This window comes from Diadema antillarum, unplaced genomic scaffold (genome assembly GCF_040938485.1).
Source record: "Diadema antillarum isolate AM-2024a unplaced genomic scaffold, OU_Dant_1.0 scf00000041, whole genome shotgun sequence".
NCBI lineage: Eukaryota > Metazoa > Echinodermata > Echinoidea > Diadematoida > Diadematidae > Diadema > Diadema antillarum.
The window spans coordinates 358,294-377,340 of record NW_027270930.1 but is presented as its reverse complement, the minus strand read 5'-3'; the positions used below and the strand labels follow the sequence as shown (position 1 = coordinate 377,340).

General features: G+C 40.7%; 1 protein-coding gene across 1 annotated transcript in view; it reads right to left on the bottom strand.

The window, feature by feature from the left end:
* LOC139712640 (C-myc promoter-binding protein-like) overlaps positions 1-19,047 on the bottom strand; it is a 107,753-nt gene that overhangs the window by 11,925 nt on the left and 76,781 nt on the right. The window contains exons 10-23 of the mRNA XM_071624452.1: positions 16,011-16,211; positions 15,227-15,402; positions 14,670-14,712; positions 13,795-13,935; positions 12,610-12,751; positions 12,084-12,229; positions 10,730-10,845; positions 9,917-10,114; positions 8,846-8,990; positions 7,976-8,104; positions 7,038-7,302; positions 4,338-4,709; positions 1,792-2,007; positions 87-1,316 (exon numbers count right to left, since the gene is read on the bottom strand). Of these exons, the coding sequence (XP_071480553.1) occupies positions 87-1,316; positions 1,792-2,007; positions 4,338-4,709; positions 7,038-7,302; positions 7,976-8,104; positions 8,846-8,990; positions 9,917-10,114; positions 10,730-10,845; positions 12,084-12,229; positions 12,610-12,751; positions 13,795-13,935; positions 14,670-14,712; positions 15,227-15,402; positions 16,011-16,211 (3,520 nt within the window). The remainder of the gene's footprint in view (positions 1-86; positions 1,317-1,791; positions 2,008-4,337; positions 4,710-7,037; positions 7,303-7,975; positions 8,105-8,845; positions 8,991-9,916; positions 10,115-10,729; positions 10,846-12,083; positions 12,230-12,609; positions 12,752-13,794; positions 13,936-14,669; positions 14,713-15,226; positions 15,403-16,010; positions 16,212-19,047) is intronic.

The following is a 19,047-nucleotide window of genomic DNA, read 5'->3' as shown; positions in this document are numbered from 1 at the left end:
AGTGCTAATCTATCAAACAGTACAAATGAAATAGCTATTGCTCTGTGCAAGCTTACTTGGGGGAGTGGGAAAGGGAGATATTCTACCTGCAAACTGAGACCCTGGCATGTGGATGCCCACGTCCTCCGGATTCAGGCTGTCCAGCTTGCTCTCGTTCCAGGAGCCGGCGATGTCGCGCAGGTCCGACCGGCCATTTTCGAGACCCGCCTCATCAAAGTCGATCAGGCTGGGGTTGCTCTGGCTGTCGCGCTGCACGGCGGGCGAGGACAGCTGGCGGGTGTACTCCCCGAGCTTGGAGGCGAAGTCGGTGGCCCGCGAGCGCAGCGTCTCCATCTGTGAGGACGCCGACTGGAAGGTGCGGCTGAGTGACTGTTTGGACATGCGGGGCGTGAACGGGGAGGTGAGGAGCCCCGAGAGGAAGCTCGACGCCCTCTTGGGCGTCTTCCGGGGCTTGTGTGAAGACAAGCTCTCCTTGGAGTCCTTTGTCTCACTGGAGGAGTTGCTAGGTAACGATTCCATGCTTTCCAATTTGTACAGCTCTGACTGACCCATGACCGACTTCCCATTTTCCAGTGGCTTTTCTGTCGTTGCTGCTGGATCCTCCGTACCCAATTGCGTCGTTCCTTCACTCACCGCTTTGCTATCTAATGCATGGACTGGACTATGGTCCGCTATGCCATTAGGTGTGTTGGAAGCAATTGGTTTACTGTCACTTTCTACCAACTCTATTAAATTGCTACTCCCGCTATCAACGACTTCTTTAGAGTTCTTCTCATTGAAAGAAATCAGAAGATCTTCACTAGAGTCCTGGCTTTCGCCTTTGCTCTTGTCTTGGCTTTCACTATTCAAGGCTTCGATTTTATGGCAAACATCAATCAATTCCCCTTTCACTTCATCTGCTAAGGGCTTCACATCCACACTGAAGTCCTCACCAGTCCTGCTCATATTCTGGGGCCTGCTGCCTAGCGACAGTGACCGCGAGTGCGTCCCCGACTCACCAGATTCACCGCCATTAGTCCGTAAACTCTCCAAAATTTTGGAGTCGCACCCGAAGAGGTCCTCGTTTATCACATTGTTCAGCTTCTCTGGGCTGGCAAGACTGTCGGAAAAGGAGGTGGTTGCGTCCCCACCGCTGCTGTTGCGCTTGCGGAAGGCCACGGGCAGTGACCAGGAATGGTCCCCTGCACTCTTGTGCCGCCTCCTCGGGGATTGAGGGGCCAGTAGCTGGGCTTCATCAAACTCATTCTCGTCCAGGTTATCAGTGTCCATAAGGGATGTATTTGCATTCATCGATGAATTGGAAGTGTCCAGGACCACTGTAATGGGAACATTAAAACAAAGAAAAATAGAGAAATAAGGAAATATATTCTCTTTTTACATGGTGTCACGATATTGTGTCACAGACAGCCAATTCCTACTTCAGTATGACATTACTCGTCTCACTGGAAGCAAAATCTTTGAAACAAAACAAGGAACATATCAAATGGTCTGGCTGACCAACATAGGAAAAAAAATAGTAAATCTCGCACTAAGGAATTTCTGAAGGCACCTATCTGTTGACCTTACAAAAAAAGAAGTGTCAGTCCAACCCTAACTTAATGGTAATTGCACAGGATAACAGAAAAGTCATTCCCTATTTTGCAAATATATAAGGAGAAATCAAATCATCAAACTTCAAACAAGACTTTCAATATACAGGCAATACATTTTGAAACTTGAAAAATGCTGACACTACAAGCTGAAATTTGAAGGTGAATTCTTGGAGACATGCTCCATTACTGGGAGTCTCACCGTGTATCCCTTCGCGGCTGGTCACGCTACTCCTGGACCGCCGCAGGATGCTGCTGCTTCTCCGTGTGGGCTCCTCCTCCGTGTCGGGGATGCCGAACAGGCCCTCACCGGGACTGTCCTTACCGCCGAGGTCCAGTCGCCTGCGGCTGATCGGGGTCGAGGCCTCGCTGACCGGAGCGCTCTTGGACTTGACCAGGGTGACGTCTGCACTGGTGTCTGCACACGCAAAATGGTAGGATTCATAGAGTTGTTCTACCAACATAAGCCAATACGTATTACTGGATATATGAGTATTGGCATCAAGATGTACATATCCGCCAACTTTGCATCTCAATTGATGGATTAGAGACTGATGAATTAGCCATCAAGAAAAAAAATCAAATATCAATAGTCAATGGATTTATAAGACTAGGCTATCAGAATTGCTTGCCTGTTATTTAGTGGTTTGCTTGTTTTTTAATCCTTCTGAGCAATACATTTTGTTATGTGTGCTTTATAAAATCTATGCAAAGAAAATAACATATGAGGCAATACGCTGTGATTTTTACAGCAGTTTACAGCATTATCTTAATCATTGCAATCTGCTTCTTCAAATGAGATGCACCATTCTCATAATCTCAAGACAAGAGATCAATACACACCTTGACCATAGCTGAACCCTGCCATCTAACTATGCTACCATTTCACAAAATAAAGGAATGAATAATGAGTCAAGTTAATTTTCAATTTTCTTTTGATTAAGAGGACCCACCTAAGCCTGGATCAATAACTGTCCAAGTATTCAATATTCACATGACCAAAGAAGTAATGCCCATAATAAATGAAGAACTATATAAAAATGATACACTGAGCACAAACCTAGTGGAAAATAGGAACACAGAAAACTTAATCGCTTTTTACAATCGTTTCATTTCCTGCCAGTAAAATTATTGCACGACAAATGTCTATGGGTAATGTCTTGATGTTTGCACAGACATACAACATGCAAGGCACATTGTACATCACAATCGAACAAGACTTCATGCAGATGCTTTTCAATGGGCACAGCAATCTAACAATGCACTAGGCCACAACATTCCATGCTTCATGCAACATGCTGGCACAACATATATCTATTCTGTCAATTCCTAAACTTTTAATAAGCAGCGCAGCACAAAGCTGGGATACTCTTTGTTCAGGACAATGGACACGGAGAAATTGGCAAATATAGAACTTGCCCTTCCTTGATTTACACATGACATATTAAAGTCCAAAGGTCTCTTCTAAAATGAATTTTGTGACTAGAGCTTTATAAAGAGAGAAAAAAAAAAAGGACTCAGTGAACACAAAAGATAAATACAACCATCATTTCTCTAATCCATCCATTGAACACAAAGCAAAGCAGACAAAACATGTCACAAATACACAATTTATGTCTGATGGGTGGGGAGGGATGGGGCATTAGGAGAAAGCCAGGAGCATAAATGTGGGATTTCATGGTTGTCTTTAGCAAATCCTTGCATTAATTAACACTTCAAGATGATGAATTGACACTGAGCAAAGTTTGACATGTACACACTTCACTTGACAAAGATGCACTGATCATTTCCTTTTTTTCTTTTTTCTTTTTTTTTTTTGCATGCAAGGCATTGGGGATTTCACTGCCTGATACCCTTTACCTATCGGCAGACATAGTAGAAAAACAAAGGCGGTACTACCCACATTTTGAAATAACAGTGGGAACAAAAACTCATTGGCTAACGTTTTCTACATTCCAGATGGTCATATGTACGAGAAAATCTCCCGAGTCAAATAAATGGTCTTAGAACACAGAATACATCTTCCGGTGACCACTGGAGATGGTTATAGTTGTTCTTTAATGACCTGAACCCTCTGTCAAATCTAGCACCCTTTGTCCAAGAGTCGGTGGATATTGTCTCTTGGGGACATACAGCATGAGGGGTCATCCTAAAACTTTGACTTATGCATGGATTAAATAAAAAGGGAGAAAACACAGGCAGTGTGCATTATTTTTGTATTCAAGGTCCAAACAGTGCTGACTCATGTAGACGTAATCTAATATAGTAATATGAAATTTTTAAAAGGAGGCTTAGGGGCAGCTCTTGGTGATAAAATAAGTATGAGACACAGTCTGAGTTTGCTATGACTGCGCAACACACGCTCAAACAATACAAACGAAAACAATGTCACATAAAGCTCACAAATACAGTTAATGAAATACATAGGGCAACTGAATTACATCTTGCATTGAGTAATAAATATGATAATGAAAAACAACACATCAACAGTAACAGGAATGCCACCATGTTAGGTATCTGTGAGAGCACAGCAATAAGTTTGTGTTATCTATTACTCACACAAGAATAAATTACATTGCTTGAGATAAAGGGGAAGCCAAACTGGAACACACAAAAGCCAGGATAGATATATAAATATAGGTCGAGAGAGTGCAAGGGGGGTGAAAAACAGAGACTGATACAGACGCCTATCAAAGCAGCTACCACGGCTTTTAGTATCAGAGGTACATATCAACTTGAGTCAGTTACCCCTTTCCAGAATGGGCATCAAAGCCGCCTCGGGTATCAGTGTTATCTCATGATTCTCCGCCTCCTTCTCCCTTTCCTCTCCTCCTCTTCCTTCTCCTCCTCCAGTTCCTCCTCCGCCTCCTCCAGCCCTCTCCATCTCCCCCCTTTGGCCCACATCAGCTGCCGGCTTGCCGCAGCCCGGTTTCATGAACCCACTAGCTACTTTCTCCTCCTCCTCCTCCTCAACCTCTTCCTCCTCCTCGTCCTCTTCATCCAGACACTGGGAGTCTCGCTGGCGGGCTAATTTGGTGGGGGAGAGTTCGGGAGAGGTCAAGAGGTCGCTGGGTGTGGTCTCATCCATGATCATGGAGGCATAGCCCATGTCAGAGTTGCCTGGAAAGTGGAATTTTTAGGGGGACCTTTTTTTTTTCCTCTTCTCTCTATTTTTTCCCTTCCTCCCAAGAAAGAAAGGGGAAAGACTTTCTGGCCCACATTTGAGCTGTAACCATGTGTGCAGATTGGCATGGAGATATATCAACTCCTTTCAAAAATCAAAACGTTCCTCAAACCATTTCTCTTCTTGAAATAAATTCCAAACTCCTCTTACCTGGTGATATATTTTGAATATTTACTGCCAGGCTATCATATCTTTCATGAACCTCATGGTTTCAAGTGAACGAGGTTCTAAACTACACAATAGCTGCCCAAACATCATCATAAATGCTCATGTGAATCATGCGTGTCTAAAAGCAAAATGTACACGTGAATGCTCAGTCTAAACTCTTTCCAATGCCAGAAAACACAAAAATTCTGTCACAATGCAAATAATCATGCTTTTGATATATGCCATAGATGGCACCAGTGCATGGTTACAGCACAAATTGGAAATACTCTGAGAAAAGACTAAAAGGGTGCTTATAAAAAGACTATTAAAATGTTTCTGGAAATGAAAAAAAAAAAAAATCAAGCATGACATCGAGCCAACAATGAATCATGAACACCGGATGACTAGGTAACCCTGGTACCTCTGTGTGCTAGATGAAGAATATAGAGCATTGTAATAAAAAGCACTGAGGTTAAATCTGGCACAACAATCTAAAAGAACAACACTCTGTTATGGAACACATTATAGTTTTTAATGAGAGGAGAAGTACACTGCAGACAGAGTAGAATTTTATTAAAGCAGTGACAGAAATGTGAACTTTCAAAGTCAACAGCAAACTAGAGTGCACTAATTATGGTAGGGCAAACCCCAATTAGGGCCCCAAACTATGTTTTCCAGCCACCTTCAGCTAATGTGTCACCAGTCGTGATACCTTTACCTATGCAATGTGACTTTTAGAGGGTTTAAGCATGCTGGAAGACAATAGAGTGGTTATATGTACTTTGTTTTTTCTACAATGACTATGCATTCTTAGAAAAGGAATGAAAATGTAATGAACCGTTATGCTGGAGAGAGTAGACATGCCCCTTCCACTATGAATGTGAGTACTAAAAATCTGCTTGCTGTTTGCGCTTTTAATCCCCCCCCCCCCTTTTTTTTTTCTTCCAGTAACAAAGACTTATTTTTTCATCACCTTTATGGTTAGAGGCCAAACAAATGGATGCTTCTCCATGACAATTTCAATGGAGGAAAGGGCAGTCTTGACATTAAAAATATGCTTTTCATGAAATGAGAGCTTAGTGTACATATTTCTGGTATAGTGTACATATTTCTGGTATAGGGCACACATTAAACACAGTTTTTGCAATTATTTCCCTTTTATATGTATGGTCAAACATGACAGAATGAGCACATCATTTATAATAATTTTGTGAAAAGGAAAATGCAATCAACGTTTCTCAAGTCGTAAACTCAAACAGAAATTGCATGCTGGGATGCAGTCAAAATCTGTGTTAGTAAAACACATCAAAATTCCAAACTGTAAACAAACTTATGCATAAAAGTAAATAGATTAATATATAAAAAAATGGGGGGGGGGGTTTCCACAGTGATCATTGTTAATGAAGTTTTTGGTGTTTGCTTTTTTTTTGGGGGGGGGGGGTATGAGGCTGTGATCAGTTAACTAATGAAATGAACATGAATTCAAATAAATTCTGCATATTCTTAGAACACATACAGGACTGGACGTTTTATGCCCATGCAAACTTCTGAAAAGTGGGTTGGGAGAGTTTGGTCAAACTACCTGTAGATTCCTTTCTATCTCATATTGCTCACATTTTGTCTAGTGGAAGCCCATGTGGGGATTTCCTCCATCACAGAATACAACTAATCATGCCTCTTAGATTTTTTAAACCCGTTTCCATGGTTGACAAAAAATGGAAATAAACCATAGCATGCTGGTTGTTGTTGTGTTCGTTTTCTTCTTTTTTTTCTGCATGCCAAGATGCCAACTTTGTGGGTTGTACCCTCGATTGATTTGAAGAAGATGTAATGTGTTGCAATGTATTGTAAATAGGTGAAGTACACAAGAAGAAGAATAGATATGCATGCTTGCTATCCATCTTTTTTGCTTCTTTCATAGGTCATGATGCCAATTTGCTGAGTGTGCACTCAAACCGAAGATGCATGGGAGGGATAGATGTGTTGTGTATGAATACTGGTGAGGAAAGAAGAGGGAGGCGTGGCAGCGAAAAGGGATGGGGGTTGGTAGTAGGGGATAGGAGAATTATGTTCCCCCTGGATTTGTTTGTTTGTTTGTTTGCTTGTTTGTTTTTTACCTGTGCTGCTCTTCTCCTCCCGTGTGAGGTTGGCGCTGCTGCTGCTGTCCATCAGCTTGATGAGGTCTGTCTCGTCCTTGCCATCCCCCAGCAGGTCCCCGCTGTCGGCGCTGCTGTGGCTGACACCGTCGCTGTTGCCGTCCGACGAGCCGCGGTGCTTGATGCCCCGCCGGAACTGGGTGACCGCGGCCAGCGTGTTGCGCAGCTTCACCCACTGCTGGTAGCTGCTGAAGGACGAAGCCGGCCACTGACATTCCAGCACAGCCTGGTGCGGAAAAGACAAGAACATCAAGTCAATCAGAGCTGGAAGTTTGTACTTTTTAATAAAATTTGTCTCAGATATGCCATCCCATTACACATAAAGGTTCAAACATTCCTTCAGTACCTAAGAAGAGATTGATATGAATTTTACAGGTTTGTGCCCTCTACAATATCATTCATTGTCAAGTAATTTTGACAAGTGCTTTGCTCATGAAACATAGACTGTTTATTTTCTAGGATGCCTCTAGGATCCTGCTTTGGTTAGTACTGGGTAAAGCTGCCTATAAGCAGACATAAACACAGATCTGTCCAAGACCAAAAGAAATATCATTGCAGTATTCTAAAGGCTGATAAGGCATTCCTTTGGTGGAAAAGCAGTATTTTATACTTTCCTGCAATAGACATGTGCAGTAATACAATTTCTGAAAAACAGTAGTGTCCATGAAGCCTACAGTATTTTGGGGAAAAAAAGTTAAAAAAGATACTGAAATAAAAAGAACAGTTGGCATCTAAGGAAGGGATTTGGGGAAACAAATAGCAGCACCTCTTTCAGTGTGCTTGCATATAATTACCAGTATGCCCTTTGCTACTGCTGGTCATTATTTGCACACACTTGTGAGCTGATGCACAATGAAAATGGGAAACAGGGTGGGGAGAGAAATGAAGGGAGTGTTCACCTTGTTGTAGTGGCCGTAGGTAATAGCGTTGGGCTTGATTCCTCTCCGCCTCATCTCCATAAAAACCTGTACGGCAAGCACTGGCTGCCTGTACTGACCACACAGCTGCATCAATACTCGGTAGCACACCTTTTGAGGAATAGGTTTTAACAAATGATAATAAAAATAATGGTCACTTATATATAGCGCTACATCCACAGAAGTGTGCAAAGCACTTTAAAGAAGTGACAATAGATAACAATACAAATAGGGAACAATGTATAACAAAGAAACAAAATAAAACAAAACAAACTACTTGTATGCAAAGTTTTAAAAAATGTGATATTAGTTTACCTTTAAATACATCAATATTGTGAGTTTATTAAATAACTAATGGCAATTTATTCCAAAGTAATGGACCTCAATGAACACATGACCAATGCCCCCATTTGGTTTAAACTTTTGGAACAACATATGAACAGGAGTCACATGAGCTATTTGTCTGAGGTGCTCTCTGAGGAAATGCAAAAAATTACAATATCCTGGATTAATCTTTAGCAGAGGCATGTAGTATAAGAATTCCTGTCAAGAAAATAGAATGAATGAATGGGATATGAGAGGTCATACAGTCACACAGCCACTACCCAATCCACTTACTGACATTGATATTCATACCATTTGTGGGATTTGACAGAATTTATGGAGAGCTGATACTATGATATCACTGCTCTTAATCACCAAAATACTCCTTTTTGAGGGGAGGGGTAACCCCCATTTACAAAAAAAAAAAAAAGAAAAAAATTAGACTGCAAACAATATTGCAGACAATAAAAGGGAAAAATAACAAAATATGCAAATGCACTTGCGGAAGTAAAGAGATTTTTTATATACCTCATCAAACAGTGGTATATTCTTCTCCTGCATCTTTTTTAGGACCTCAAAGGCCGTTCGCAACGCCCTCGTCTTGGAGTGGGTTGCCTTCACGTAGGACGGCAGGTGGATGAACCAGAGGGCGTAGGACTGCCCAACTAGGTAGCTGCATGAAAGGGAGCATGGCAAACAACTGATAATACTCTTTGATGTGAGAAGCAATGTGATTATTGTCAAGCTCCTATGAAAAGAGGAATTGCCTAAACACACAGGGCTACAGCTTTGATCATATCTTTCCTTTCTCACATTCTTTTTCAGTCTCATCTCATTTGCTCAGAAATTCAATTAACAGCATTGAGCTACAATTTGAAGTATTACTACTGCTAAGAAATAATCAGCTTGGTTTTGCATTTGTGTTTACTTAGTTAAACGATAATGTATAGCATGGTCTAATTTATCCCAGAGTTGTCTCCCTAAAGGGAGTCCTGCTTTCCTGTAGGGCCTTGCCATTGTAACTGAAGAAGTATTACCAAGTACAGTTACATGCAAGGGTTTAGAGGGACGTAATACATGTAGGTCAATACATCTTGCTGTAGGAGGTATGCATCAGGCAGGAGTACAACCCAGGATTACCTGTGCAGAATAAAATGCCACTCTACATTCCAGTTCGATGTCAGTGAATGAGTAACATCAAACAAATAGAACTGTAGATGCTTCACTGGAATCGTAAATGAAACATTGGTATTGGTCATATTTCTAACGCTTATGCATATTAGATGAGGCAACAATGCCATCACAGTCTTCCCTGTAATTTCTCCATACAAATTATACAAATAATTTGTTTTGTTTTTTTGTTTTTTTTTTTGTTGTCAGGGATTTACCTACTACAACTACCACCCTATTGAATGTCAACATTGCTAAGTTGTTGCAACTCTGTAATGATTTAATGCAAAGAATAGGAGACAGCAAAGAATGTGAGACAGCCAAGAAGCTTTTATTAGACAATGTTTAGACAATGGAATCAACTTGGCAGTTTCCAAAGGGAAAGCAACACTGTTTCCTAGAGAATGAGGGGCTCCAGCCAGCACTCACTTTGCCCACTGCTCTGGGGAGGCTGCCTGCATCTTGGCCATCTTCTGGGAGTTCCTCATCTCTTGTTTGGTCCTACGGGGAAACGGACTGTTGGCCACACCCTGTTTGAAGCGGCCCACGTTGGGGGTCAGCGCCTCCCTCACCTCCGCCATTGGGGGATGGAACAGCTCGGGCTGCAGCACAGGGAACTCCACGTAGCTGGAAAGATACAAAATAAACGGAAATCTTTGAAGATTGCTCAGCTCAGCTTGCCGGACCAGACATTCAACATAGCGAGCAAAGGTGTATTTCAGCAGGGGGAATATGAAGTCACTTCAAGTTCATGATAGTCAACTATGCAAGTCAAATCTCTGCTTTTTGCTCATACAGGTGTATATGAACAGAAATATGAAGTTGTGTGTGATTGAGAGACGCTAATTTGCAAAGCTAAAGTCATACCCACTATTTCTCTGAGTAAAATGGCCATCTGATTGATACTACCCAGGGCTAACCAGTAAGGAATCAAGACACTAAATAACTTTCCTTGATCATTCAAAAATGAAATTTTTGGGGAGGGAGTGGGGTAGCACTTTATGATAAGAATATACATGCATTTTCAGTTGACAGCTGCAATTACACAGATACTTTGTGAAAGCCAACATCAGTTCTTACCTTTCTTTGTCTTATCTTGTTATCGTGTCAAAGAGTAAGTACTTGGTTTTACTCATACAAATGTCCGTCCATATCAAATTTTGAGACATCCTACACTGTTGAAACTACAAAAAGAAAACTTGGAATCCTCTCATTTCATACAAAGTCCACAGAATAACTCACTCGTAGGTGGCACCACTGCCATCAGCATCTGGCGGCATGACGAACACAGTGTGCTCACTGTCCTGCTGCAACTCCAGCTCTATCAAGTGGACGTCCTCTTTGGAGTCAACATCCACCTGTAGAACAAACACAGCATATATTTGTGAAGAAATCCATTCCATATGCAGAGCAGAGGTTTAAGAGTCCTCACTCTTGTGAGGATCTCTTTCAAATAAATGAGTGCTGTGAAGCTGAAAGTTGGTGATTCCTTTTTATATCACTTGGACAAATATTTCAAGCAATACAATCACAGTCACAATTCTTTCAATAACCTGTAATCTAATGACTTTATGTCTCTTACAATGATTTTAATCTGTCTTAATGCACATCGCATTTAAAGAAAATATGAAGATAGTTGCACGCTTTGCTGTTCGGAAGTTAGAGTTGACACTGACTCGCAGCCATTCCAATATTAAATGACATCTGAGCATAAAGTCTAGCAAGAAATATCAGGGAGTGCAAAGAGACATTATTGTATGTGAGGTAATGATGAGTAAAGATATTTCCAACTGATACCACCACAAGCATTGAGGCCAGCTTTGTTTACAGTGGGAGATATCAGATGGACTGCACAAAATTTTGTGTGAATGTACAGCAGGGCTTTAACCCTGCTGATTTTGCTACAACACTGATTTTGCTACAACAAGCATTTTCCATAGACACCTGCCCGAGTATACTCGGGACTCGTCCTCAATGGGTTAAAGTAATCCCTGGGAGTTGTATTTCACTTTTCAGTGATTTGAAGGTTTTGGCAATCTGCCATAAGAATATTACTGTGACTAGTGTTTTGCTACTGATGCAAGAACAATATTGTCTAAGATACCTGACCCAAGTTACTTGACCCTGTGCCCAGGAATTTTGCATGACTTGCCAAGCTTTTACATCAGCATTCAGTAAAGCCATTCAAACTTGACCTAGGTGTAGATTAGCAAGCCTACTCAAGCGCAGCAATAAGAATGCGCCTCAGTCTAACAGGAAGTCTATCGTGACACAAAAGGGATTAGGGGATTAAGTAATCTCTATTCACTGACAATACATTTCAGGCATCTGCGCTGATCTGTGAAGGAAGTGTCAGCTTTTGTGCAAAGCTGCGAACAAAGCACAGTAAGATATCCATGGCACACTGAACTGAACTTCACCTGTCACACTCATGCAAATCCACAACAATTTGGATTTGCCATAAGGCCTGTCTGAATCTTTTCATACTTTTGAGTCAATGGTCTTTAACGTCAGTGAGCCTGTCCCCTTAAAAGAAAAAGAAAAATCACTTTTTTAATGTACACACTACTAACGGATCACAGGGGATCAGTTGTACCTTTTCGATGCAGTCATCAAAGAATGCAAATCTTTCGTCGTTGTCTGACACAAAGGAGATCTCCTCGATGAACTTGATGAACATCTGGGTGCGCAGGAATTGCTTGAAGAACACGTGGGATGCTTTGTCACGAGTCTTCATGAAACCTACAGAGCAACAACAACAACAACAAAATAACAAGATGATGCCATACATCGTGTTAACAAGAGCAGTTGAACACTATCTCCCCTTAACCAGCGGTTAACAGGAGTGCACCTTCAGCAGCATTACAAGCGTGATATATACTTTAAAGAGGAATGAAAAAATGAAAAAATATATATACATTAATGCATTAAATGAACATGCTACCAACATCTGAGAGAAGAGGAGGAACATACTTTTCCATTAGTCAGCAATTGACATAAACATACTTGACTGTATGTCTGCCTAACCTGAATGGGTCAATTGCTGCCTACGTACGAGCACACTTACTGTAACAGGACAAGACAAGACGAGACAAATCGATCAAGAGACCATCGAGTCTCACCTGGATAGTCAAACCTGGAGCTGGCATCAAGGGCCCTGTTGCTGGGCTGCTGAGTTATGGGGAGGAGATGATGGCTGTACCCCTTCAGCATCATCGCCATGAACGTCAGGAAGGCATCCTGTATCCTCAGCTCCATGTTCATCTGTGTGGGGGGAAGGGAGGATTTGGGTGGTTCAGGGATTACAGCAATGGGAGGTACCCAGTAGTCTGATATCAAGTTAAGTACCACATAGATGGATTTATCCTGGCAGAAAGGCTTTATAGTTAGTGTGACACTAATTAAGTAGATAGATATGATGCTGGCAAAAAGGCTTTGCAATTGTAAGGGTGTGTTAGGCACACAGGCACATGAGGCCCTGAAAGCTGATGGCTAAAGTAGATCACTTGTTTGAAAGCACAATGATACAATTGTCCAATAGGTGCTAAAAATATGCAGAGCACTTTGTCAATCTCCATTGCAAAACCTACTACTATACAAGCATTGTTTGCATCTAACCCTCTGTACTCAGGTACACAGTGATTTGCAGAAACAATAGCGGTATAATATTGAGGCTTGGTTTTTTGACAAATAAGAAAATTAAACGCACAAAGCCACACACACATGTACATGCATACAAAATTATGGGCATGAACAGACAAAGAGTTGGATGGGCAATCAGATCAATCAATACGAAGGTAGATGGGTAGATAGATAAAAGACAGACAGACAGATAGATAGATAAATAGATAGACAGATAGATAGATAGATAGATAGATAGATGGATAGACAGATTGATAGATAGATAGATAGATGGATAGATAGACAGATAGATAGATAGATAGATAGACAGATAGATAGATAGATAGATAGATAGATAGATAGACAGATAGAGATAGATAGATAGATACACACATACATACATACACATTATACATACACTGTGCATACATACACACACATACATACACACATACATACACACATACATACATACATACACACACACATACATACATACATACATACATACATACAAACTGTACATGCATAGACAGATAGATAGGTAGATAGATTGAGAGATGGATTTATAAATAAGATGGATAGGCATAGATAGACTCACACACATAAGCAATATATAAATATTTAGATGAGCAATACAGTCTCTTTCAGATGCTGCCCGAAGGCACACTCTCCCTCTCACTCACCCTCTTCTTCTTGAGGTTGAAATCGAGGTCGATGGGGACCACCTCCACGGCGAGCTCGTCCGAGATCCCGTCACCCATGCTGGATTCGCACAGCTCCGTGTGCAGCTTGCTCAGGGTGCTGTACAGCCTCTTGGCTGCTTTCTGCAGGCACAAAGGAGTGAATGTATTGAAAGTAAGAGGTTGACAAGGCTCTTCCATTTTCTTTTCCCTCCCCCTTTCCATTCCACTTCTACATAAAATGTATCACCATGGTGAAGGGTTTTAACGCATGTGAATCGACACCTTTTTTTTTGTGCAAATGTTAGATTTTTATTGAAGATTTGCAGATATTCTGCTTGCAATACTCAAAACGATAGCACATGATGTGAACTCTTATCAAGTGAAACAATCTCTATTAACCCTCTGAATGCCACACTGATTTCCTCTCTGTAGTGTGTAAAATTTGTGCACATTTGACTTATTGACACAGAAAGGGTTAAATAAAAATGTCTTGTCAAATTGGCAACTCTGATATTATGAATTTCCATTCAAGACTTGCTGACATTTTAACTTGCAATACCCCAATAATAGCCGGGATATGAACTCTTACTAAATTTTTTTTTTTAAAAACCTCTCGAAAAGTACAAATGACTCATCAAACTGGCAAATCTGATATGCAAACAACCGATATTTTTGCGGAGTTGGCTGATTGGTTCAGCCCACTCATAATAACCACCACAATACAATGAAGATTGTTCAACATTTTCAGCTTGCTTGCTAGTGTTAAGGATGTACTGCAGGAATAGGGTGGTGCAAACAATTTTTTGCAAATGACTTCAAATGCTGCACATTTATTACTTTGCACCTGTCACAGTGGGATTAACATTCACCCTTACCTTGGGAAGAATCTTCCACGTGATTGATTTCTTATCATCAGCTCTGCAAAGGACAGGAAAAACACACAACATATAAAGTTTGATTATCATGTGATGCAATCCTTGATCTTATCTATTCTCCTGCATTCAAAGATTGTCCAAGTGCCAGGCTTTGACATGTTGTATGATATACTTCCATTATACTCTGACTCTGCATACATTTAGGTGGAGACAAGCACAATGTCATTCAGCATTACTACATCAAGAAACTAACATTACGGCCTTTATTTACACTTCTAATATTGACCATTAATCTTACATATTGGCAGAGACAGGTAACACGACAACAACATCACAAAACATTGAAGCATGCCAGAAACTGTTTTTTGTAATAATTTTCTTGTGATTATTGTAAATTCACATTTGAGCTGCTTCATGACCTTAAAAAGTTTTGATCACAACAAATTTCCCATTTATATAAACTGGGTTTCTTGCAACTTTTTTTATTGACTTGCAAAACGACCTTTCTTAATCATATTCTCAGAACACACAAACCCAAAGTAGCACCCACTACTCACTGCAAAATGGTATTGGTGTCGATGTCTATGCAGATGGCATCGCTGGGCGGGTCGTACATGTCAAAGTAGCGCGAGTCGATGCCTACGACCACCGACATGGGGGCGCTGAGCACGTCAGACAGACTAAGGGGACACAGGGGGATGTAGGGGCACTGCCACACGAAGGGAAAAATCAGCTGGAAAAGACAAACATGAAATGAGGACGAAAACCGTTAACATGTCAATTTTGCACATATTGTATGGAAAGTCAGATGAGAAACTCGCCTCAGTCACAAGCAACTTCCAGTCACACCTGTCACTATGGCCATCTCCCCACAGCTATAACCTGTCCACAAAGGCCAGTGACTCTACTATCTTTTTGGAGATTAACTTGGTGTTTAAAGGTGCTAACTGTCTCTACGGGATACTTTTCACCTTGTGCCGTAGCTGCCAACTGAGGATAAAGTACATAATTCATACATGTTCTGATCTTCAGGATTTGGGGACTCCTTAAATTGGCAACACACTGTAATCTACTCAAATTCATGAAATTCTTCCGTCGAGATGTTTTCATTGCAACTGATTGACAAATTGCCTTACATCCACGTTCAGACACTGGTTTTTCACTCACACTGACAGCTTAGACACTTTATCATCAAACACTTGTATCACAGTTTATCACTAGTTTACGGAATTAAGCTTATGGGCAAGGTTAAAAATAAAGGTTTCCAATTTGAGGAGCGGAATAGTGATTTGTTTCCAATAATTCCTATCATGCATGATGGATGAATTCTTGACCACTTACAGTGGACACGGCCTCTGCTACACCGGTGAGCAGGGCGGACCGGAGCGAGTGCAGGACCACCTTGTGTTCCAGCAGCAGGAAGGCTAGCACATTGAGGCTGTTCTCTGGGCCCAGGTTCCGCAGCATGGCACAGTAGCTGGCTCCACTCAGGGGTATGGGCGACGTCTGGGGCCGGGCTAGGATCAGCTGGTCGTGAGCCAGCTGCAGAGGGCAGCAAATGAAAGTCCCAAAATGGTCAAAAACAGTTGTAAATAATCTCATTAACATTGCTCACAGTCCCATTAGATTTAATTGTTTATTTTTAATGGTCTCTACAAAACAAATAAAAAACAAAAATACTGCCAACTGTCTCCAAACAGATCTGCATACTGTATACGCCATATATTTTGTGAGTCTAAATTTTCGTGAATCGAGACTTCCCAACGATTTCGAGAGTGGTTAAATGCGCGATCGTGGAGTCCTGTACTGAACGGAGAAATGTGTACGCGTACATCACATTCATATCAGGATCAGAGTCAATATTTTCGCGTGTTTTTAATTTCGCGAATAGCGGCTGACACGCAAAATTCGCAAAAATAAAAACCTCGCGAAATATTCAGCGTATACAGTAATAGCCTCACATCAGGCCACAGTCTTCATAAAGAGGGGGAAAAAGTGTCACCCACACAAATATTGTACAAGAAATGTTAGCACGCAGTTTAATTTCACAAATTTCGCCAAGAGCCACAATTTTTTTTCAAAAAAAAAATGCATGCGAATGTTGTTGTTTAAACTATATGCACTGAATGCCAGTGGCAATTTGCGCAAATTTCAAGCCGCGAATATTTCATGCCACTAATATTTCTTGCTTTACAGTAAAGTGCTTTTGACAAGACTACAGTCTGATTGGCTAGAATCGATGTTTGACACCATACATTCTTCTTTTTTTTCACCAACGGCAAGATATTTTCATGAATCCAAGAAATGTAATATGTATTTGCATCTTAACAACCATTAAAAAAAAAAAAGATGGGAAATTTGGAGAATATAATTCTTCAGCATCTAATGGCATACCACAGAAAACACTATGATAATGCTAGGCACCATAAATGCCAATCAGACCATGTGTGTTGTGTCTGCCAGATGAACCTGATGCCCTACATGGGAAAAAAAAAAAAGGGGAAAAAAAAATCCAAAATTCCCAAGCACTGTGTTTATACTTGACATAGATTATATGCTGCATAGTTTATACAGCGCAGGAAATATTATACAAATATTTCAAAGCTGGCATCCTTCTGTGGCAAAACCTCAGAGATTTTCCCAGATTCGATATCTGTAATCGCAATACATGGCCATCTGGCATCAGTATGACATTCACATACTAGTTAAATCCATTTTCAGCCATACGTATGAGAAAAGCAAGTTTATTTTCAACTTTATTCCGATTCCACAGGAAAAAATTGCTGAAATTCTCATTCATTACTTTTGGGTTGCTGTACACTGGACCTCTTATCTATCAACCTTCCAATCAAGTCAGAACAATACAATATAATTAAATGTGATTCAATTTGATTCAAGCCATGACCACCAAACTTTAAGCTGTCAGAACAAGAGCCTTCTTGAGTGAAAGAGTAAAATGATTATACCTTTGAATGCACTTTAGAATGTAGTAAATCTCATATTGAGACCAAGGTTCTGTTGTATTAAAAGTTGAGATCAAACATACAACAGAAAATCCAGCATAAGTCTGTGAATACTTAATTCTGATTGGTTGATACCTGACTGAAGTTTGATTTTCTGACTTATATTTGATGGCATCTTTTTATGCACCAGGGCCCCAATGAGCCAAATGCTAGATTGAGAAGCTCATAATGATACTCATCCAAACATGAAGTGTAATATTCATATCATAAAGGTTTCATTTCTGTCAGAGATAGGGCTCCTCATGTGGCAGCTGCGCACAACGGCAATGCTACCTTTAACTGGGGGATGTTTACATGAACTTTTTACGGCTTCTGCCGATAGATAGATTAACAGCAAATGGTTCAGTGCTTTGATGGCTGCATTTACACAACCTTTGCTACCTCTTTCTCTCTCCCATGTGTCACGCACACATATTATTTTAATTGCGCACAATTTATCACTTGAACTGCGAGCACAAACAAGCATTAACGGCAACAAAGCCATCATTTGCACATACAATCATGCAGGCTTGTTATTTTTGAACCCCCCCCCCCTTTTATTTTCTTAAATCAGGCAGTCTGTTCAAACAAACAATTTAGTGAGCATATAGTATGCCATGCTCACATGGATTAGATATGCACACAGCAATCTACAAAGGAGTAATCAGAAAGTTATGGATAACTCTCCTTCACACACCAAAGAAAGAAAAAAAAAATTATGAAAATGAAAGCACAGCACTTTTCATCACAGAGCTCTCCTCCACAGCCCTCCTCAATCAAAGTGAGAAAAAATTGACTTCTCCGAAAATCAGACAAGCTTTTCACAGCGGTTAAATGTTTTACATACCCGCAACAAGGGGAAATGAGTAAGATTACCTCCACTGGTATCACATTACATCAACTATACTTTGAAAGCAAAACTCTACTTGTGAGCAGGATGACTACGACAGATCATTTTCACCATACAATAATCGCATATGCAAATTAGATAAGATGATGTCACGGCATTAGTACATGACCCAAGTGGCTTGCAGACAAATTCTCACTGCACACTGCAATTCCTCCCGTTCTGCTTCTAAATTCTTTTCTTCCGTGCCAAATAATTCTAGAGTTGTGAAGATTAAGCAGTGATGATCTACTTTGATCTACAAAGGGGGGTTGATCAGTCATGACCCTCTTCCCTCTTGAAAAAGGGAGAAAAGTTTTTGAAATTTCATGCAGAAATCAAACAGAAGGTTGAGAGGTAATGACTCTTGACTTTCTCTTATTAGCATAACTACTGTACATACAATTGTGACCAACACAATTGTTTGTTTATGAAATGTGTAACTTTCAATATTCTTGTGACTACTAACAATATAAAACTTTCTACGTGC